The sequence below is a fragment of the Rhinolophus sinicus genome, linkage group LG09, assembly GCF_036562045.2.
Source record: "Rhinolophus sinicus isolate RSC01 linkage group LG09, ASM3656204v1, whole genome shotgun sequence".
Lineage (NCBI taxonomy): Eukaryota > Metazoa > Chordata > Mammalia > Chiroptera > Rhinolophidae > Rhinolophus > Rhinolophus sinicus.
In genome coordinates, this window is record NC_133758.1 from 98,821,809 (window position 1) to 98,845,636 (window position 23,828).

The following is a 23,828-nucleotide window of genomic DNA, read 5'->3' on the forward strand; positions in this document are numbered from 1 at the left end:
TCTTATTGGACTTCTTGCTGTCTCCAAAAACTAAGCATCCTCTCTGTGGGTCTACTAGCTCTTTTCTCTGCCTGGAATATTCTTTTCCCAGAATCCATGGATCACTCTCTCCCTTAGATTTCTGCTCAAAAGTGAGGCTTTCTTGCACACTGATACTAATTAACATCTCCCCTCCCCCACCCTTTACTCTCCTTTGCTTTTCTTTTTAGAATTCATCATAATCTGACCTAATAAACATACTTTATCTTTACTTATTTAGTTTCTCACGTTTGCCCCTCCCTAACTAATAATACACCCTTTATAATGCTTAAATGCGCCAGGCACTGACCTAAGTGTTTGTGTTTTCTATGTATTTAAACTGAATTAATTCTCACAACAACTTTCCGATTGACTATTGCCATGCTAGTGCATAACCAACCTCACCACAGTTATGGAGCTTACAGCAATAATCCTTCATTCTTGTTCATACATCTGTGGGTTGACTGAGGGTAGATTGATGTAGACCAGACATAGCTGGACTTGCCTCTGAGCTGCATGTTGGGTCCAGTTTGGTTCCTTGCACCAGCAGCTAATTGGGGATATTCTTTTCATGACAATGGCAGAGGCACAGGAGGTCAAGCCCCACCATGCAAGGACATTTCAAGCCTCTGGGTCATATCTGCTGACATTCCATTGAGCAAAGCAAGTCATATGGCTAAGCACAACTTTAAGGGAACAGAAAAATACACTTTTATTATGAAGGTCAAGGAGAGGGAATATTTGCTGAAAAAAAAAAATCTAATCTGCCCTTTTTTCCTTTCAGATAAGGAAACCAAGGCACCTACACAGTAAGTATCTGGCAGAGGTCACATACACTTAGTACTTAGTAGAAGTGGAATGCAAACCTAGTTGTATAGCACCAGTCTAGCCATTATAAATCTAGCTTATACCAGTCATAGGAGAGCAGGATCTTAGTCGGCTTTTTTGTTTTTGTTTTTCTGTTGTATTTCCAGCACCTAGAACCATGCTTGGCACTTAGTTGGTATTCAATGAATATTTGTGGAGCAAATAGATGAATTCAGCACAGTACATGGCCTTTGTTGCTTAGTACTTGATAAATGTTAGCTATTTTATTAAGAAAACTTATTCAAAATGTGGGAATAGGGTAAAGGAAAGGCAGCATGTCTTTTCAGTATCACATTGGAACATTGTTTAACTGGTCCACTGAAGGATTACTTAATTATCTAGGGAAATAGACCTTTTTGACTCATCATCTACTATTGATTACAGGCCCCAACTCTGTGAAGTTTTATTTTTGTTCATTAAAGATGTAAATTAGTTCTGAAATATATATTATTCAAGAAAAAAAAGAACCCCCACTCCCCAAAACAGAAGTTAAGATTATATTGCCCTAGAGAACACATTAAGAAGTATTGTATCTAACCTAACAATCTTATTGCAATGCTTTCTCCACTGCCTGTAAATCTTTTTCTAATTCTCCTTGGAACCAACTTCACTATTTTGTTGGTTTCCTCAATGAGTTGAATAAGTCTTTGCCATGTCTTCATTCTGTATTTTGAGTTACATATGTAACTTTTGGAAAATTGTACTTTAATATTTGCACTATTTTTTTTTTTTCCCTGCTGAATCTGAAAGTGGTTTTTCACTTTCAATTTAATACAGCTCTTATTTACAGAATTCCTGCTTCTTTCGGGTAGGAGGATGCAAAGCTGGAACAGGGGGATGGGCGGGGGAGAGGAGAGACTAAGAAGCATTGTAAGGTGTTTCCAGTGATTTCCAGACTTGCATACTAGCCACTGGAGCTTCAAGGATTGCAGCCTTGACAGCCAGAAGCTTTATAAAGGCTTTTCCTGCATCCTGTGTTTATTCAAGATCCTGATCATGTGACTAGAAAAGCTTATAGATGTCTACCAAAGACAATATCCTGAAAAGAAAAATAGTTGAAGCTCCAAATCTTGCTGGAAACACCTACTTATCAATAATCAGTTATTATACGGATTATTGAGGGCAACACGTCTTCATAGCTGCTGTAGGGGTGATGGGGGTTGAAGTTTTTACAGACACCGTTTGGGTTCCAGATCACCGCAGTAAAGCCAGCTGTATTCTTTCTGCTGGTGGAGTGTTTTAGCTTCCAGTTGTAAAAAACCCAACAGTTGTCAAGTGCAATAAAGTGAAGCACAATAAAGCGAGGTATACCTGTATTTTGAAATGAATAATTCAAGGGGACCAACTAAAAAACTTTAGTTCAAGAGCACCCTTCCCCACCCCCCACCCTCCCAAAAAAGAAAATTCTGGCTACTTCAGTAATCAGAATTTCCTTAACAAATGCCATAAATAGACCATACTGAAATTCCATTTAAATATCATGAGGACTGTTACTAATCTGGAACTTTTTTCCCTTCACCTTTTGCTGTTGGATTGAATGATAATTCTACGTATTTCCTGAGCGTGTTGGAGTCTACAAAGAGCACTGTGCATTTTTTTGTTTGGGCGTACTGACATTCCAGTAAGTGGCAGGCCAGGGACAGAATCAGGCCTTGGAACACCTAGACCTTGGGTTTCTCCACCGAGGAAAGTTGGCTTGCAGGGTTGGCTCTTTTCTGGCAGTATTCCGACAACCTTCGACCAAGGCAATAAAAGACTTCAGTCCGGGGTCTGAATCCCGGTTCCCCTTTCTCCTTGTTACTTAATTCCTTTGTAACTTCGTTCCCTTGCCCATATAAATAAGTTGATCACTCAGAGCCCTGCCTTCCTGGGAATTACATGAAATAATCAAGGTGAAGGGTTTAGCGCGGAGCTCGACCCAAGACGATACTGCTTAAACCACAGCAGTAAATCAGTTCTGGCTTGTGATTTTTCTGGGGGCCCCACGGAGACGTCCGGGGGGGCGAGTAGCCGGAGGGCAATGGAGGGGGCCCACCGAGTGGCACAGACCCGCCGAGGTCACTCCGCTCCCTCGTCCGGTTTGGGGTGCAGAGCCTGGAGGTAGCTCCACTCTGCGCTCCGCCCACAGCGGGCCAGGGCGGGGACTCCGTCCCCTGGGAAACAGGACGCGCAGCTTGTCCTGGGCCCGCACCAACTCCGGCTGGGCGCGCAGTGCGCTCGGACGCCGCCTGCCAAGTAGCCGCGGTGAGCAAGAGCGGCCGTGCTCACTGCGATCGCCGGAGGAGGTGGGAGCCTCCCGGAGCGCGCGCGCGGAGGGGTGTCCTCGCCCACCCGGGGCTGGGAAGGGGCGCGCGCGGAGCCGGCCAGCGCCGCGTTTCCTCGGACTTGCCCGATGGCAGCCCAGGTGGCAAGTCGGGGGGCGCGAGGCATACGCGAAGTTCCGACCCTTCGCCTAACCCCGGGCGCCAGCCTGGAGGCGGCGGGCGTGCTGGAGCTGGAGGAGGAGGAAGAGGAAGAAGAGGAGGCGGCGGCCGCCAGGAGAGCACGGAGTTTCGCCCAAGACGCGCGCGTGCGCTTCCTCGCCGGCCGCCTGGAGCAGATGCTGGGGCTCCCGCCGGAGAAATGGAGCCAGTATTTGGAAAGCGAGGACAACCGGCAGGTGCTGGGGGACTTTCTGGAGAACCCCAGCCCCGCTTGCCTTGTGTTCAGCGTCGCCGCCGCGGGGAGACTTGCGGCCTCCAGGGAGGTAAGGAGTGACTGGCTAGGGGACCCGCACGCACATAATGGATACTCCGGCGGGGACAGGCCGGTTGCGCCTCCTCGGCGTAGTGGGTGAGGGACCTCCGCGGGGCACGCACTCGGGCGCTTTAAAAAAACTTTCTTTGAAGTCTGCGCTGGAGTGGGCAGAATCCCCCACGTGCGCCCACTGTGCAGTTAGGCGGCTGTGCCTGGTTTTCTCAAAGGTCAGCCTTCTAGTTTGCTGGATCCAGATAAAGCAGGACAAGCAGAGATTCCTTCAGCTGCCTGGGCGTTAGACGAAAGGTGGCTTCTGTGCCAGATCACTTCCGTTTCAGTCGCTTTTGGGTCACTCTGGAGCCACATCCATAAAAAAGTGTATTTGGCAGAGCCCAAATAGCTTGTCGCGTACTCTGTCTGACTACCTGTTAACCACACTTCATCCCAGCGAAAAATACTTAGTCCTCAAAAAACAAGTGCCGGGGTAATCTGTGCAACACGGTGTTTCCAGCCTTTGTGGTGGGCAGTGCTTTCTTCCCTCCTTCCCTCCAGTCCTCTTTTCTTTTCTCCTTTTTAAAAATTTAGACTGCTTGTCGCCTTGAAGGTTAATGTATCACCCACAAGTACAGCCCTGGCATTTAGCGTTTTTCGAGTGTGAAAAGTTGGGAGCAAGATTTACAATCGTTGGGTCGTGCAGTGTCTCAGTAATGTAAAATGTTACTGTCATCATTAGATGTGGTCGTTATAATAGTTGGGAAGCAGGATCCCAGAGAAGAAAGAGAATAACAGGAGCTTGCCTTCGGGTTTTGTGAGTTTTGAAATTTTTTTGTTTTGCTACTTTCTTAATTGTAACTAATTAAATAAAAAATTGTCAGTACCAGGTTTTGTTCCTCCTGCTAGCAGCCCAGCCACAAGTTAAGATACAGCAAATCCTACTTGTTAAACGGAAACTCTGTTGTGGACTTAAACTAATAACCTTGTTCTTGTTTCAGATTCCAAGAGATGCAAAACGTAAACTTGTTTATATTACCAAGAAGGTTACTGAAAGGATTGGAATAAATGATTTCTCTCAAACGGTTTTATTTGGAGAGTTACCCACCTCATCTCTTGGACACGTAACTGCCTTCCTAGACGAGGTACCAGTCTATCTTTAATATTTGAATCTTTCATTTATCTCTATGATACTTGGAGTTACTTGGGACAATGCCCTATTTTTTTTTCTCCTCCAGGAAGGGAGCTGTATCATAGATACCTATAATTTAATATGAACTAGATATGATAGACAGGGAGGAACCTAGCAAGAGGCCCATGTGATCCAAGTCCTCTCTGGGTCCCATTGTTAAAGTTGGCCAGCAAACATTTGTTTAGCAAACACTTGCTTTTATATCTCCATGTGAATTGCTTTCCTACCCTTTGAAGCCGCCCCCTCCGCCCCCTGCCCTTCTTCTTAGCTCAAGATGACATATAAACCTTACTTGCTCTGTCTGTCCTGGAGTCTCATAATCTTATGGAAGCCCCTTATGTACATAGGCAATAACTATAGTCATTTTGCCATTAACCTGTCTCTCTTTTTTTTTTAAAGTTTATTGGGGTGACAATGACAACTGTCTAGTTTTTAAAAAGAATGTAGAAGCCAGGTGAATGGAGCGTGATAGTATTTAGACTGTTCCTGAAATGAGCTGAGACTTTCTGATGCTAATATTCAACAGGTGGTAATTTGTAGGAACTTTTTCCTCTTTCTAAACAATGGAAGTAAATAAAAAGCTTGAATTGAATAGACTGTTGTACTTAAGCTGTAAATTTTAAACTTCACATTCAGAGTAGAAACAAATTGACACTTTGGAAAGGGTTTTGAAAAATCAGTTTTTCAGATTCCTGTTAGTTTCTATTAGTTTGGTGCGAAAGTAATCGCGTTTTTTGCATTTATTTTTAATCTTTTAAACCGCAATTACTTTCTCACCAATCTAGTAAGTGTCCCTTATGACAGATAGTGGGAAAAAGTAATGGAAATAAAGTTGTGCTGAAATGGTTGCCCTGAAAGTCCTCTTTTTCTACCCTTAAATCAGAGAAATGTTTCCTAAACCAATGCTCCTGGCACTTTAATGTGCATTAGTACCTCCTGGGGATTTTGTTAAAGGCAGGCTGATTCAGTAGGTCTGGAGTGGGGCTGATAGCATTTCTAACCTGATGCTGAAGCTGTTTGTTCAAGGACCAGCTTTGAAGAACAGCATACTAAATGACCAGCATCCGTGGAACCAGAGCAGTAGTTTTCAAACTTTGATGAACCTTAGAACCACCTCGGGAACTTTGTAACCTACCCATGCCACACCTCAAATTCAATCAATGTCTATAGAGTCTAGTGGGAGCCAGGGGGCAGTAGCTGTTCAAAATCGCCAGGTGATTCTCCTGTGCCCCAAACTTTGGGAACCGCTGGGTTAGATATCAGTAAATCAGATAACTATAATCAATGCAGTCCTGACCAGCCCAAAACTTAAGGTAGAAATAATTGCCAACATATTTATTACTAATGATCTGCCAATCTTTCACTTCTACTTCCCAGGTCTCTTTTGCTGTCTTTATGAAAGGAGGTGTTTTCTTGCTGTCTTTGGGTTCTCACTCCCAACTTCAGTACCTTACCTCAATTTCCCTCCCTTCCTGTGAAATGTACTTGGTTTTCGCTGATTTTAGAAGACACTAAGAAGAGAGTTTTCTATCTTCTGTACCTGAAATAGTTTGGGATATATCACAGGTGTTTAAGAAATTTTTATTGTACTGCATCTGATGAAAGGATTTCACGTGAAATGTGAGTGACTTTTGGCCATTCACATCCAGACTGCCGTGAGCTGGGCGTGGTAGGGCAAGGCTGCACTCGTCATGGGTGTTCTTGCTCTACCATCTGTGTCTGGCAACAGAAGGTACACAGCTCCAGTTCCTTTGACCTTTCTCTGAATTTATCTCAATCTCAATGCATATCACTATGAAAAAAGGTTTAAATGAAAAAGAGTAAGCTGTTAATGAGTACATTAATAGAAGGTATAAAACCTCCAGAACCTCAGGAATGTAAGTGGTTTGGAAGATTCTCACTTAATTATGCTCTAGGATATAAATATTGGGAAGAAAAAATAAAGTGAAGCTATCACTCTTATGATGTCCCTTGGGTTTATTTATGCGCAAGGTTTAAATTCGGTATGAATGAGGCCTTAAGGCCTGGCTATAGATTTTTAGGGTAAAGTTTCCAAGGATTGCCTTTGCTTAGTATTCATTACAGCTCACAGAACAGGCTGATTGACAGTGGTTTATGATGATATGCAAGGTACTCCCAAACTTTGCTCTCTCGCCAAGATCTCTCTCCCGAATTCCAGACTTGGAGATCCACCTGCCTTCCTGCCAGTCTCACTTGATGTGTAATAGACATCTTGTCCAAAGTTGAACTCATCTTCCCCAACCTGCGTTACTTATCGTTATCCCCAGAACTGTGGATGTCAACTCTATCCTTCTAATAGCTCAAGCCAGAACATTTCCGAGTCAGCCCTGATATATTTTGAAGGCGGAACATGCAGGAAATCATGCAAATTCAACCTTCAAAATATATCCAGAATCAGCGTCCTTCACCTTCCACTGCTGCCACTCTGGTCCAGTTCACCATTATCTCTCTCCTGTGTTACTGCTTTAGTCTCCTTATTGGTCTTCCTGCTTCTATGTGCATCTAGAGCCTATTCCCAACATAGCCGCCGGAGTGATCCTTGTTGAAACATGAGTCAGAACGTGTCAGTTCTCTGCTCAGACCCTGCACTGGCCCTCCTTTCACTCCGAATAAGGGCCCAGGTGCATATAGTGGTCTAGACTTTGCATCGTTGCTTCCTGAGAATAAGCAGTATCAGCATTACCTGGACACTTCTTAGAACTATAGACTCTCAGGCCCCACCCCCAAGTTACTGCATCAGGACCTTCAGATGATTCTTACGCTTGTTCGAGGATGTGAAAGCCCTGGTGATCTGCCCTCCTCCTCAACTCTCCCAGTTTATCTCACTTGCTAACTCATGGCCTCTTGCTGGCCCGTTGCTTCAGGCACGCTGCTACTCCAGGTCCTTTGCTCTTTCTTTATCTTCCCCAGAATCCACTCAGCCAATCCCTTTATATTTTTCAAGTCTTTTTGCTCAAATATCTCTGTTCAGTGAAGTCTCTGGAAGAGCAGGGATATTTGAGGGCAAGGATCAAAGTCAGGCAAGTGAGGCACCTACTCGAGGAGTAAAATTCATGGTGGAGTGGGTAGAACAAAAACAACTCAGTAATCAACATAAATAATGTTTAAATGCAGTATTTACAATCAAAATTAATGCAACAAAACCCAACACTTTCCATAAAATTAGGATCATCAACAGTGCCATGCCAAGTCATATTGGAGTTTGACTTAAAAAGAAAAGTCAGTAATACCAATCCTATCTTTATTGAAAAACTGTTGATAATTTTGTTCACTGTGAATCTTTTTTGCATTCATTTTGACTTTAAAATATTTTAGACTATTATTCATCTTGATTACTGAGTTTTTTGGTGCCCTCTTATATTTTTTTCCCAAGATGAGTGCCTCACTTGCTTTTACACTAGTCTGAGCCCTGAATCTTTGTTCTGCTCACTGATGTGTCCTAAACACCCAAGGCATTGCCTGACACATAGTAGGAGCTCAGTAAAGACTTGTTAAATGAATGGAGGTTTAATAAGGGCTAATGGATATCCTGTTCTTAGAAGAGACAAAGTACTGAAACTTCAAGATATTTAGAGAAAAGGCATTTGGTGTATAATCTCTGCTATCTCCATTTGATTTTTTTGTGTGATATTTACATGAAAAGAACATGGGGAATTTTATGCTAATAAGCTCATGGTGGTTATTTGTTCATTTAATTCATATTTATTAAGTACCTACTTGGTGCTAGTGACTGGACACACCTTGCAATTAGTGATGCGATTAGTTTTGCCCTCAGAAGGCGTGCAGTCTAGTTACGGAGGCAGACAGCTAAGGCAATGGAGTTAGGACATAGTAGGCAGGACTACCCTAGGGGTTTTAGCAGCGAGCCTGCTGGCGTCTTCCCACATCTGGAGGTTTGGCAGGGAAGGTGGGAGTCTTGAATAGGGTCATCATAGGTCTCGGTTTGCCTGGGGCATTTTTGGTTTGCACCTGTTACAGATCAGTTATTAGTTATTAGAGCTAGTAATTTTTAGTGTTCCTTCTGGCTGTCAAAAGCATGCACAGTCGTGTGGTAAATTATTTGGTCCCCATAGTGCTGAAGGACAATAAGGAGATAGCTAGGTGTAGAAGATGGAGGAAGGGCATTCTGACCAGAGGAGGAAGCACTGCAAAGGAACAGAGGCGAGGAAATGCAGGTTCCTTTTTTAAAAAGGAGTAAACTAATGGAACTAGATTGGGGAACCAGAGCTGGAGGATGGGAAGAAACAAGGCTGGAGTGGCTGATTAGATAATAAATAGCCAGGTAACTTTTTCAGGTGGTTGCCAGCAAACCTAAATTCATGTATTTATTGGAAGATGATAGTTGTAATGCATGGTCAATGAAGGTTTTTATCAGGGCAGGCTTAATTTGGAAGTTTTGGAGTCAAAAGGGATGTCAGCAGTCAGTTATGACTTGCTTTCCAAGATAATCAACTTCTGACTTTCTGTGTGATTTGTATGTTAACAAGAAAAACATTGAGTTCAATGATTGGTGAATTGGTGACTCAGTTGAATTTTCTAGTGTTGGGTGGGGAAAGTCATTTGTGACTTCAGATTTTTTTTTTTCTCATTTAAAAGATCTCACTTACTGTATATTCAATGTTGAATAGATTTTGGAATCTGACTCAGATATACACGGATTAACAGTAATTCATGCTGATGTGCTCGGTCTCTCACACTTCTCCCTTCCAGCTTTGATCTCTCTCTGAACGCTGAGATTAGACATCCCTCTTTGTTCTGAACATGGCCACTTGATGTATAATGGACATCTCAAATCTATCGTGTCTAAAATTGAACTCTCGATCTGCCCCTAGACGTTGTGTGTCTCCATATGTTATTATTAGTAACTGTGTTATATAATTATATTTAGCAACAGTATTTAAAATGTCACGTAGTTATTTCTTTAATTGTGTATTATATTGATCCAGATCTTGATAGAAACAATAACTGTGAAAGCTTATCAAGTCAGAAAGGAAGGATGATTTGGTTTCTTTCCTCCTTTCTTTCTTTCTTTCTTTCTTTCTTTCTTTCTTTCTTTCTTTCTTTCTTTCTTTCTTTCTTTCTTTCATAATCCAAGCATTTATTTATTTTTTTAAACTTTTTTATTTTTCAGTTACTATTGATATTCAGTATTATATTAGTTTCAGGTATACAATATAGTAGTTAGACGTTTCTGTAGCTTACAAAGTGATCTTCCCAATAAATCTAGTACCAATTTACCCATATGACACCACACAGTTATTTCAATGTTTTTGACTGTATTCTCTATGCCGTACTTTACATCCCCGTGACTATTTTGTAACTGCCAGTTTTTATTTTTAATCCCTTCACCTTTTTCACCCTGTCCCCCAACTCCCATCCCACCTGGCAAACATCAGTTTGTTCTCTGTATCTATGAGTCCGTTTCTGTTTTGTTTGTTCATTGATTTTGTTTTTTAGATTCCACGTGTAAGTGAAATCATATGGTATTTGTCTTTTTCTGTCTGACTTATTTTACTTAGCATAATGCCCTCTAGGTCCATTCATATAGTTGCAAATGGTAAGATTTCATTCTTTTTTTTACGGCTGAGTAATATTCCATTGCATATATGTACCACATCTCCTTTATCCATTTGTCTGTTGATGGACACTTAGGTTGCTTCCATATCTTGTCCATTGTAAATAATGCTGCAATGAACATAGCGATGCATATATCTTTTTGAATTAGTGTTTTGGATTTGTTTGGGTAAATACCCAGAAGTGGGATTACTGGGTCATATGGTAATTCATTTTTAATTTTTTAAGGAGCCTCCATACTGTTTTCCATAGTGGCTGTACCATTTGGCAATCCCAGCAACAGTGCACAAGGGTTCCCTTTTCTCTACATCCTTACCAACACTTGTTATTTGTTGATTTTTTATTGATAGCCATTCTGACAGATGTGAGGTGATATCTCATTGTGGTTTTAATTTGCATTTCTCTGATGATTAGTGATGTTGAGCATCTTTTCATGTCTATTGGCCAGCTATAAGTCCTCTGTGAAGAAAATATCTATTCAGGTCCTCTGCCCCCCACCCTTTTTTTTTAATTTTTATTTATTAGAGCTAGTAATTTTTAGTGTTCCTTCTGGCTGTCAAAAGCATGCACAGTCGTGTGGTAAATTATTTGGTCCCCATAGTGCTGAAGGACAATAAGGAGATAGCTAGGTGTAGAAGATGGAGGAAGGGCATTCTGACCAGAGGAGGAAGCACTGCAAAGGAACAGAGGCGAGGAAATGCAGGTTCCTTTTTTAAAAAGGAGTAAACTAATGTAACTAGATTGGGGAACCAGAGCTGGAGGATGGGAAGAAACAAGGCTGGAGTGGCTGATTAGAAAATAAATAGCCAGGTAACTTTTTCAGATGGTTGCCAGCAAACCTAAATTCATGTATTTATTGGAAGATGATAGTTGTAATGCATGGTCAATGAAGGTTTTTATCAGGGCAGGCTTAATTTGGAAGTTTTGGAGTCAAAAGGGATGTCAGCAGTCAGTTATGACTTGCATTCCAAGATAATCAACTTCTGACTTTCTGTGTGATTTGTACGTTAACAAGAAAAACATTGAGTCAATGATTGGTGAATTGGTGACTCAGTTGAATTTTCTAGTGTTGGGTGGGGAAAGTCATTTGTGACTTCAGATTTTTTTTTTCTCATTTAAAAGATCTCACTTACTGTATATTCAATGTTGAATAGATTTTGGAATCTGACTCAGATATACACGGATTAACAGTAATTCATGCTGATGTGCTCGGTCTCTCACACTTCTCCCTTCCAGCTTTGATCTCTCTCTGAACGCTGAGATTAGACATCCCTCTTTGTTCTGAACATGGCCACTTGATGTATAATGGACATCTCAAATCTATCGTGTCTAAAATTGAACTCTCGATCTGCCCCTAGACGTCGTGTGTCTCCATATGTTATTATTAGTAACTGTGTTATATAATTATATTTAGCAACAGTATTTAAAATGTCACGTAGTTATTTCTTTAATTGTGTATTATATTGATCCAGATCTTGATAGAAACAATAACTGTGAAAGCTTATCAAGTCAGAAAGGAAGGATGATTTGGTTCCTTTCCTCTCTTTCTTTCTTTCTTTCTTTCTTTCTTTCTTTCTTTCTTTCTTTCTTTCTTTCTTTCTTTCTTTCTTCCTTTCTTTCATAATCCAAGTATTTATTTATTTTTTTAAACTTTTTTATTTTTCAGTTACTATTGATATTCAGTTGCAGGTGTTCCTTATATAGTTTACATATTAACCCCTTATCGGATGTATCATTGGCGAATATCTTCTCCCATTTAGTAGGTTGTCTTTTTGTTTTATTGATAGCTTCCTTTGCTATGCAAAAACTTTTTAGTTTGATATAGCCACATTTGTTTATTTTATCTTTTATTTCTCTTGCCCAAGGAGACATATCCAAAAATATCACTAAGAACAATGTCAGCATTTGCTGCCTATGTTTTCTTCTAGGGGTTTTATGGTTTCAGGTCTTACATTTAAATCTTTAATCAATTTTCAGTTTATTCTTGTATATGGTGTAAGAAAGTGGTCTAGTTTCATTTTTTTTGCATGTATCTGTCCAGTTTTCCCAACACCATTTATTGAGGAGACTGTCTTTACCCCGTTGTGTATTCTTGCCTCCTTTGTCATAGATTAATTGACCATATAGGTGAGGGTTAATTTCTTGGCTCTCTTTTTTGTTTCATTGATCTATGTCTCCGTTTTTCCGCCAGTGCCATGCAATTTTGATTATTATAGCCTTGTGGTATAATTTGATATCAGGTAGCATGATACCTCTAACTTTGTTCTTCTTACTCAAGATTGCTGTCACTATTCGGAGTCTTTTGTGGTTCCATATAAACTTTAGGAGTACTTGTTCTAGTTCTGTGAAAAATGCCATTAGTATTTTGATAGGGGTTGCATTGAATTTTTAGATTGCTTTGGGTAATATGAACATTTTAACTGTGTTAATTCTTTGTATCCATGGGCATGGTACATGCTTGCATTTATTTGTATCTTCTTCAGTTTCTTTCTTCAATGTCTTATAATTTTTGGGGTATAGGGTTTTTATTTTTTTTTACCAACTAGGTTAAATTTATTCCTAAGTATTTTATTTTTTGATGCAATTGTAAATGAGATTGTTATCTTAATTTTTCCTTCCAATAGTTTGTTATTGGTGTGTAAATATGCAACTGATTTCTGAATATTAATGTTGTATCCTGCTCCATTACTGAATTCATTTATCAGTTCAAATAGGGTTTTTTTTGTTTGTTTGTTTTTTGTTTTTTCTTTTTTTGGTGGACTGACTCTTTGGGATTTTCTATAGTGTGATGTAGTATCATGTCACCTGCAGATAATGATAGTTTTACTTCTTTCTTCCCAATTTGGATGTCTTTTATTTCTTTTTTATTTATTTATTTTTTTTGACTGATTGCTATGGCTAGTATTTCCAATACTATGTTGAATAAAAGTGGTGAAAGTGGACATCCTTGTCTTGTTCCTGATCTTAAAGAAAATGCTTTTCGCTTTTCCCCATTGAGTATGATGTTAGCTGTGGGTTTGTCATATATGACGTTTATTATGTTGAGATATGTTCCCTCTATTCCTGCTTTGCTAAGAGTTTTTATCATAAATGGGTGCTGGATTTTGCCAAAGACTTTTTCTGCATTTATTGATATGATCATATGATTTTTATCTTTCATTTTGTTTATGTGGGTTTATCACATTCATTGATTTGTGGTTGTTGAACCAACCTGCATCCCAGGAATACATCCCACTTGCTCATGGTACATGATCTTTTTAACGTATTGCTGAATTCAGTTTGCTAATATTTTGTTGAGGATTTTTGCACCTATGTTCATCAGGCATATTGGCCTATAATTTTCTCTCTTTCTCACCTGTGAAGCTATCTGGTTCAGGACTTTTATTTGTTGGAAGTTTTTTGATTACTGATTCGATTTCATTAGTAATAATCAGTCTGTTCAGCTTCTTCTGTTTTCTTCTTGATTTAATCTTGGAAGATTGTATGTTTCTAGGAATTTATCCATGTTTTCCACATTGTCCAATTTGTTGGCATATAATTGTTCATAGTATTTTCTTATAATCTTTTTATTCCTGTGGTGTCAGTTCTCACTTCTCTTTTATTTCTGATTTTATTTATTTGGGTCCTCTCTCTTTTTTTCTTGATGAATCTGGTTAAAGGTTTATCAGTTTTTTTTATCTTTTCAAAGAACCAGCCCTTAGTTTCATCTTTTGTATTTTTTTTTTTTTAGACTCTATTTTGTTTATTTCCACTCTGATCTTTATTATTTCCCTCCTTCTACTCACTTTGGGCTTTGTTTGCTGTTCTTTTTCTAGTTCCTTTAGGTGTAAGTAAGATTAGATTGTTTATTTGAGATTTTTCTTGTTTCTTGCGGTAGGCTTGTATTGCTATGAATTTCCCTCTTAGGACTGCTTTCACTGTGTCTCATAGATTTTGGATCATTGTGTTATCGTTTTCATTTGTCTTTTGATTTTTTCCTTGACTTCACTGTTAACCTATCCGTTGTTTAGTAGCATGTTATTTAACCTCCATGTGTTTGTGTGTTTTTCAGTTTTTTTTCTTGTAATTGATTTCTAGTTTCATACCATTGTGGCTGGAGAAGATGCTTGATATGACAGTCTTTTTAAATTTATTGAGACTTGTTTTGTGGCATAACATGTAGTCTATCTTGGAAAATGTTCTGTGTGCACTTGGAAAGAACGTATATTCTTCTGCTTTATAGTTATTACAATATTATTGACTATATTCTCTATGCTCTACTTTACATCCCCATGACTATTTTGTAATTACTAATTTGCACATCTTAATCCCTTCCCCTTTTTCACCCATTCTCTCCAACACTCCTCCCACCTGGTAACCATCAAAATGTTATCTGTATCTATGAATTTGTTTCTGTTTTGTTATTTTGTCTTTTAGATTCCACATATAAGTGAAGTCCTATGGTATTTGTCTTTGTCTACCTCATTTCACTTAGCAAAATACCCTTAGTCCTATCCATGTTGTTGCAGATGGCAAGATTTCATTCTTTTTTATGGCCGAGCAATATTCCATTGTATGTATGTACCTCTTTATCTATTTGTCTATCAATGGACACTTAGGTTGCTTCCATATCTTGGCTATTTTAGATAAGGCTGCAGTTAACATATGGATGCATATGTCTTTTCAAAGTAGTGTTTTGGGTATCTTCAGATAAATACTCAGCTGGGTGCTTCTTTGTCTCTTGGTATAGCCTTTGTTTTAAAGACTATTTTATCTGATATAAGTTTTGCTACCCCAGATTTTTTGTTTCCATGAAATATCTTTTTCCATCCCTTTACTTTAGTCTGTGTTGTCTTTTGATCTGAAATGGGTCTCCTGTAGGCAGCATACATATGGGTCTTGTTTTCTTATCCATTCAGCCACCCTGTGTCTTTTGGTTGGAACATTTAATCCATCTACATGTAGTGTAATTATTGATAGGTGTATAGGTAGTTATTGCCATTTTATTATTTACATTTTTGACCTTTTCTTCTTCTTCTTCTTCTTCTTCTTCTTCTTCTTCAAGAAGTCCCTTCAACATTTCTTGTACTACTGGTTTGGTGATGATGAACTCCTTTAGCCTTTTCTTATCTGGGAAGCACTTTTTCTTTTTTTCTAATTTATAGACTTGCTGGGTAGAGTAATTTTGGATGTAGGTCATTGCTTTTCATCACTTTGAATATTTCATGCCAATCCTGTTGGTTTGCAGAGTTTCTGTTGAGAAATCATCTGACAGTCTTATGGGAGCTCTCTTGTAGGTAATTAACTGCTTTAGTCTTGCTGCTTTTAAAATTCTGTTTGTCTTTAACCTTTGGCATATTAATTATGATGTGTCTTGATGTGGGCCTCTTTGGGTTCATCTTTTTTGAGACTCTCTGTACTCCCTGGACCTATATGTCTATTTCCTTTGCCAGGTTAGGGAAGTTTTTCATCACTGTTTGTTTCTTCAGATAAATTTTCAATCCCTTGCTTTCTCTCTTCTCCTGGTACTCCTATGATGCAAACGTTGTTACACTTGATGTTGTCCCAGAGGCCCCTTACACTATCATTTTAAATAATTTTTTTTTCTGTTCTAATTGAGTGTTTTCTGCTACCTTATCTTCCAAATCACTGATTTGATCCTCTGCTTCATCTAATGTAATGTCGATTACATGTAATATATTATTTATTTTAGTTATTGTATTCTTCATTTCAGACTGGTTTTTTTTTTTAAATCATTTCTGTTTGTGTAAGTTCGCACTATAGTCATCTATGCTTCCCCTAAGTTCATTGAGTATCCTTATAACCAGTATTTTGACTTCTGTATCTGATAGATTGTTTGCCTCCATTTTGTTTAGTTATTTTTCTGGGGTTTTGTCCTGTGCATTTATTTGGGCCATGTTTCTTTGTGCCCTCATTTTGGCTGTCTCACTGTGTTTGTTTCTACATATTATGTAGATCTGCTACATCTCCCAGTCTTGACAGCGTGGCCTTGTGTAGTAGGTGTCATGTGGGGCCAGTGGTGCAATCTCCCTTGTCCCCTGAGGCATATCCCTTGTGTGGGCTGTGTGTGCCTGTATATTGTATTTGAGATTTGATTGTTGTTGGCACATCAGTGGGTGAGATTGACCCTCAGTTGGACTGGCTGTGAGTGCTAGCATTGACTACAGCAGATGAGCTGTTTTGTGGGTGCTGACCCCAACGAGTATAATTTGTTGTAGCAGGGCGCTGGTGCCTGCTGAGTCCATCTTTTGGTTGTGTTGTTTGTGGAGCTAATTGGTTAGTGCTCTGTGGTCTGAAGCCCACCCTGGGTGTGTGAATGCTGGGGCCTCTTGGGTGGGGCTCTGGTGTAGGCCCTGGTCATCTACTGTCTGTGCCCATCGAGAGGCAACCTGATAGGAGATACAAAATGATCTGTGGTTGGTATCTGCCTGTGCTCAGCTTGGAAATTGCCTGGGAGAGGCTGTGCTGCAAATTGAGGTTGGCTGCCAGTAGTGCCAATCTGGGTGCTGCTTCGCAAGAAGTAAGGACAATCAGAGGCCAGCCACTGCTTGTTTGACATTTGTGGACCTTTCAGAGATTTTAGGGAAGTCCACAGCATGGGTCAAGGCCACCTGTTTGTAAGGAACAGCCGCTGAAAGAGCTTTAGGCCTGTGCACAAGTTGAGTGGGGCGGCACTTGTTAAACTGCTGCCCCAGCATTGGACTTCAGAGCAAGTGAGCTCATCAGAGAGTAAGACTGTGTACGAGCCATTTAAGAGGAACGCTTGGGACTGCAGCAGCCCTCCATCTCACCTGGATGGAATCTCTGCTGACTTTCACAGCCAGATGTAGTGGGGACTCCTCTTTCTGGCACTGATGGTCCAGGCTTGGGAGCCCAGTGTGGGTGGGACCCCTTGCTCCTCAGTGGAGACCTTCTGCTGGGATATCCCTCCCGATTCTCAACCACTAACTTCTTTTATGTTTCTGCCCTTCCTACCAGTCTCCTTGGGGCTTCTTCTTTCTATCCTTAGTTATGCGAGTTCTGTTCAGCCAGTCTTTAGGTGATTCTTAAGGGTGCTTGTCATATAATTTAGTTGTAATTTTGGTGTGGTCATGGGAGGAGAAAATCACAGCATTTACCTACACCGCCATCTTATAGGTTTTTCTTATGAATTACAGAAACTAGACAAAAAAATTCCCAACTAAATCAAAACAAAACCCCCAATTAGTTGAATTACTTTGTATATAGTTTAACTAGATTTATTATCATTAAAAAGCACATCCCAGGTCTACTTGTTTTAAATGATGTTTATAGAGATACTCTAGCTGTGCAAAGCATGTGGCATGTAGTTTTATCCACAGCTTGTGACACAGATATTTAATTTTAAAGGAAGTTGGCCTCGTCACAGAATAGTAAATAGAGTACAAGTTTGAAAAAATACCCAGTAAATTAGAAATATTGAATAACCAGAATTTCCCTCACATCTTGTTTTCAGAAAAAGCTGTTGATATCAAGTTTAATATAGAAAGTAGTTTTCCAGTTGGTCACAGCATGTCCAGCCCAACAAGCCTTAATTCTTCAGTCTGGTTTCCAAAGCTCTTCATGACCATGCTGTCTTTCTTGTAGCTATTCATTTTAGAAGTCTGGCTCTAATGTCAGGCAGGCCAGACTAGCACTTTGCCAGCAGCTCTACTTCTGGAGCCCTCAGATTTTTCTATATCAGTGTTCAGTTTTCTGGAATGCCTGCCCTGACCTTTCAAATCTTAAAGATTTCCTGGCAAGTCTCGCCTAAACCAAGTGTTTCTACTGTGATTTCATATTCCATCCTGAACGTGCCTCTAATTATGGCAGTTTTTACATGGAGGGACCTAAACCACTAAGCTCACGGAAGGCAGAGACTGTTTCTTACTAATTAATCTCTGTATTCCTAGCTTGACATGTAGTGGGTGCTAAATAGGAACAATGTAATAATAAAACAGTCTTTGGAAAGATGTGTTTCAACATTATTAGAAAACCAAAGTGAATTTTCAGTTTGTTTTTAAGTAACTATAGTACAGGATTGTGTTGTCAAAATAAACTTTTAAAAGGTGGAATAACTTTTCTGAGCATTTTCTATTGAATGGAAATTATACAATATACTGCTGGTAAACTGGACAGATTATATCGGAAAAGTGAAAAATATTTAAAATTGGTAGATATTGGAAAGGGGTGGGAAAGCAAGAAGAGGCAATTTCAATTTAACTCAACAAACTCTGATCAATTACTTAATATATACTGGGCTCTGAGAATAAAAAAATTTTTGAGGGTTTTCACATGGTTTCATTGATGTACCCAATTTAATGGTGGAAGGAGTCCCAAAAAGGCCCATATGAGTAAATAAACATCGTTCTGATTATCAAACTTTAATCCACTGGGATGCCACCCAGAGCTTGAGAAGATTAATTTACTCTTTCCTCCATGTGATTCAAAAATATTTTTTTCATTAATATACCTGTCAATGTGCTCAGTTTGCATTAAGAAAGCAGTTTACTTACTTGACATGATTTTGCTTATTTCATGCAGTGTTTGAGTTGTTGAAAACCTCCACAAATGTTTGATAAATCGGTAAATGAACAAGCAGTAAATTATTTCCTCTTTGAAAGAATTTGTCTCATTGATTGAGTCTAAATGGGTCACTGATTTTGTCGTCTTTGTAGATTTGATATCATAAGAGTGTATTTATGAAATTGAGTGGTTTTGTTGCCAATTTTGTGTGACAGGAAAGTCTTTGAAGGACCACATTGTCTGTAAATTAATTTAACTGCTTTTAAAAATGTTTCTCTTTCTAGATTTTAGTGCCAATTCTTTCGAACAGGAGCAACCATAAATCCTGGTCCTGTTTTATTTCACAAGACATGGAACGTCACATAGAAGTCATGAAAACTAAAATACATATTTTTAGGGGTAAAATGTTGAGAAGAACTCTTCTACCAATTCCTACTATTGCAGGAAAAATTGTCTTGGACCAGAAATATCCAGAGACCAAGTACGTAATGGTTTGCTATAAAGGATATGAAAGTGGAGAACCAGCATACCCATTTAATATCATACCTTCAGCAAGCAAAGTGTTAGCAAAATAGAGAATTATTATAACTACATCATATTTTTTAAATTAATGCCAAAGCACCATGTGTCTGATTTCCTTTCAAACTATACTTTTTAAAAGCAGATTACAAAAAAAGCACGCTGTAACAATTGCCATATCAACAATACTCTTTTAGTAAAATGGTTTTTAAGGATATGCTAATTCTTTGTTTAACAGTGTTTTTTAATGTTAGAGATAAGCCAATGATAATAACAAGTTCACAACTCAATGAGGCCATAAAAGTATAATATTAAATCTGATTTTGAAATTTTTATATTTAGAAAAGCAGTTCATGGATACATAAAGTACCCCTTAAAACCTACATTTTGTCTTTATTTGGATGAAATGATTTGTTTTTGAATTATTTTATCAAATCCTTTTAATGTTTGTAGGCTAGAGCCAAATGAAAGGACAATACTCCATGCAATTGAATCAGTAGTTATTAAATGGTCGCATCAAATCCAAGAAATTGTAGAAAAAGATTCAGTGCAGCCTTTGCTGAATGGTCTTTACTCAAATCCTCAAACTGAATTGGATTTCTGGATGATGAGGAAAGAGAATCTATCATGCATTTATGATCAAGTAAGTAGATAGCCCTAGAAATTGCTTGTAAATTGAATTAACAAAGACATTTGTGGAACTTGGTCTCTAGAGCAGTAATTTACAATAACTCTAAAGATTTAAAATACTGCCTTTGAGTGACTTAACAGTTTGCTTATTCCAAAGTGCTGTATGGTATGCACTTTAAAAACTAGTGGGGATTAAAAGTAGTTTTGCCTTCTTGAGAATATTTTGACAGCATTTGAGATAATTGGAAATGCTTTATGGCATAGAAAAAAAGAGCGGTTCCCTAGGGAAACATTGGAGGTTATAAGATTTAATTAATTTAGTCCATTCAGCTGATTTGGGAAGGAATAAGGTCTTGTTTAGTGGAGAGATACAGCTTGGGGAGAGCTATCTTTGGTTCCTCTACTGGGTGCTGGCTTACACGTTAGTCAGTTTAATGTTCTAAAAACTAAGACATTTATTCATATGTTCACGTGTCGCTCAGAGATTTTCTGAAACAAAGTAAGAAATTATGAAAATTTTAATATTTCACATATGTACTAATATGTAAATTGACAAACTTTTTAAAAATTCAAATTAAGAAAATTATGGATGCAAAATAAAATACAAGCTTAAGGAATAAAAAGTCACTTTAAAATTACTTTAACTTGAAAACAAATATGTCTTTGAGGGTTAAACACCATGTATTATGCGTGAGTGGTGTATAATTTAAATGTTTTATTAAAGAATGCCTTTATTTAGTAATTAATCTAGCTTACATTTTTGATCTTTTAAAAAAAAAATTAGCTTCAGGCTCCAATCGTCCTGAAAATGGTTAAGATCCTGAAAACTAAACAAAGCAGCTATTTCCCAACTTTGAAGGACCTTGTCATGGCTGTGAAAAATGGTAAGACTCTTGTTCTTTGGCCTGATCTCAGGGTCCCTCACGGCCTGGGCCCTGCCGGCCTGTTCAGCCTCAGCGACCTTTCCACTGTTAGCCTGTTCACGAAATGATTACATGTGGCTCTGCTAATGAGGAATTCATCTTCATCATCTGCACTTTACTCTCCAGCTCTACGAAACTATTTTTAGCGTCTTTAGTAGGTATCTACCAAAGTGGCTTCAGATTGAAGTTTTAATGAGAGTGTATGTGTGGAGGGGAAGGACCTTAGGTATTCAGCAGCAGGTGAATGAAACCCTAGCACCGAGGTTTTCTAATCAACAGTGGGGCTACAATCAGTCCAGTTATTCACCAGTAGAAGCTCTGAATGTGTTTCCCATCCACCCCTTATTTAGCTAATAAGAACTCAAAGTCATCATCAAAGTTTTGGTGAAGATTAAACATACAGAGAGGAGGGTGTGTGTGGTGAATTTTGAACAGGTAATACATGCACGTTGTTAAAAACCAGAAATTATCAAAAGGTATCCAGTGAAAAGTCTTGTCCTCTCACTGTCTATTTGTAACCCCACCCAGGGGTAATAACCCTCTGCAGTTTCTGGATTTCTGTGTTCACGTTTCTTTAGGCATGTTCGAACACATATGGATATATATGATACTGCAGTTTTAAATGATGAAATTGTAAGATAATATGGACACACAACTTTTATTGTTTGTTTCTAATATTAGAAAAAAAAATGAACTTTTTCTTATGTAACACGTGGAAGGTTAGGAAATACTTAAAATCCACTTTGAAAATGTTTTGATATCTCTTTAGGGTTTTCTCCATGAATTCTGTTTGAAAAGAGGCCCTAAGATGAGGGGGACTATTTGGGCTTGGGGGGTCTGTCAGACCAGGTTTCCTGTCCCAGATCCACTCTGTGCCTCTTAAATTTGCCAAGCCTCTGGTTTTCATTGGCCAAACTGGCATAGTAACAGCCTCCTTGCAGAACTGTTGTGAGGATTAGAGCGATAGCTCTCAGCCTGACCACCACTGACATTTTGGGCAGGATAATTCGTGTTGTGGGGAACCATCCTATGCATTACAGGATGTTTAGCGCATCCCTGGCCTCTGTCCACGCCACCCCTATCCCAGTTGTCACAACCAAGAATGTCTGGAGACTAGATTTTCCGGGCTGGAATTCCCGCCCATTCTTGGGAATTTTTTTTGCTTTCCCGTTCCCAAATCCCCAGATAAGTTGGTTGGGAAATTGGAAAAATCGGCTCCTTGAACCTAGGTGGTTGGTAGTATCGGCTGTCACTTTGTGGAAATGATTCATCGTGGAGAACAGAAAACATTTGTATCTCTGGATTTGGGAATGGGAAAGGGAAAAAAATTCCTGAGAACCCGGAAACCCTGCTTGAGACATTGCCAAATGCCCCCTGCGGGGGGGGGGGGGACCTCCTCTGGCTGAGAACCACTGGGGTGAAGATACAGTGTACAGAGTACTAGGCACATAGTAAAGTGTGCCCTCAATAAATAGAAGCTGTTCGCGTTTTTTCCTGTGTTAGTATAAGATGGACATTTTCTGTGGATGAAGTGTCCACAGGACCAGTCCCAGGGGTCCTCAGAGCCTTATGAGCACATGGCCTGACAATTCAGAAGAAAACGCTTTCAGCAGAACAAGTGGCCCAAAGCCATTGTCAGGAGAAGGTCCCCTCAAAGACATATTTGAGGCCCTGCAGAATCATCAGATGTGCTTATCACATTTTTAAGAGCACTGAACCTATTAGATGCAGTTATTTACTTTTATTAATATTGATAAAAACACACTAACTTCAAAACATGAGCGCACCTGGGGGAGAAAAATATTAGCTTGGTGCAAAAGTAATTGCGGTTTAAAAGGTTAAAAACAATTGCAAAAACCGCAATTACTTTTACACCAACCTAATAGTTCTGGAACCCTCTCTGTCTTCCCAGGTCTTTATTGTTAGGTAGACAGATTAATTGGTTATATGTCAAGTAGAGTAACACGGGTGGGTGTATATCTGACTCTGACAACCCAGGAAAGATTTGGCTGGTGTGCTTTAGTTTAGTTTTGTTTTTCCTAAGAGAAGTCTTTTGGGATAAGTCCTGAAAATAAGAACTTACTTCATTCCCTACCTTCATAAGTAAAGTCAATTTTCAGTTACTCAAAGGTATTTGTAGCCTTAGGAGCAAAATTGAGTCTGATGGAGATCCATTTAGGGTACATTAAAAGGGCGAATTTTAATCAAGAGAAAATTTGGATTAGATTGAGCAGCAATTAATAATAAATTATTTAAATTTTTTCTTTATATATATATATATATGGAGCATTATTAAAAAGTATTTCTTACTCTTACCATGTTTAACAATTTTTTAAATTGAGGTAAAATGTATGTAACACAAAAACAACCATTTTAACGTGTGCAGTTGAGTGGCATTTAGTACATTCACAATGTTGTACAACCATTACCTCTATTTAGTTCCAAAGTATTTTCATTCACCCATGCTTAACAATTTCAAAAGTTACATTTTGATTTAAAATATAATAGAAAATTCCCCAGTCATTTCATCACTTACCTCCCAGGGCACTACGGAATGATTAAATTGTGCTACTCCAAAGACCTAAGAGGAATTAATATTCTGGTGATGAAGCTTATAATCCAAACCATGAAGTGACAGCCACTTCACAGAGACATTTTATTCCCCCAGTTTCCATGGGGTTGAGTCAATTTCTTTAGACTGTAAGGGTGTCGTCCCACTGAATCTTCAGTCACCATTTGCCTGTGCTCTGTGAGTAACTACACCTGGACTCTCCCGAATGGTAGTTACAGACAGACAGTGCATAAAGCCTTCCAAATCTGTCATGTCAGTGGTG

General features: G+C 39.1%; 1 protein-coding gene across 2 annotated transcripts in view; it reads left to right on the top strand.

Annotated features, from left to right (window-relative positions):
- Positions 1–2,296: 2,296 nt before the first annotated feature.
- The window catches only part of DNAH11 (dynein axonemal heavy chain 11), a 291,367-nt gene continuing 269,835 nt past the window's right edge, over positions 2,297–23,828 (top strand). For both annotated transcript variants that reach the window (XM_074340834.1, XM_074340835.1), the window contains exons 1-5: positions 2,297–3,631; positions 4,614–4,757; positions 19,207–19,403; positions 19,895–20,084; positions 20,856–20,955. In XM_074340834.1, the coding sequence (XP_074196935.1) occupies positions 3,278–3,631; positions 4,614–4,757; positions 19,207–19,403; positions 19,895–20,084; positions 20,856–20,955 (985 nt within the window). In that variant the 5' untranslated portion in view covers positions 2,297–3,277. The remainder of the gene's footprint in view (positions 3,632–4,613; positions 4,758–19,206; positions 19,404–19,894; positions 20,085–20,855; positions 20,956–23,828) is intronic.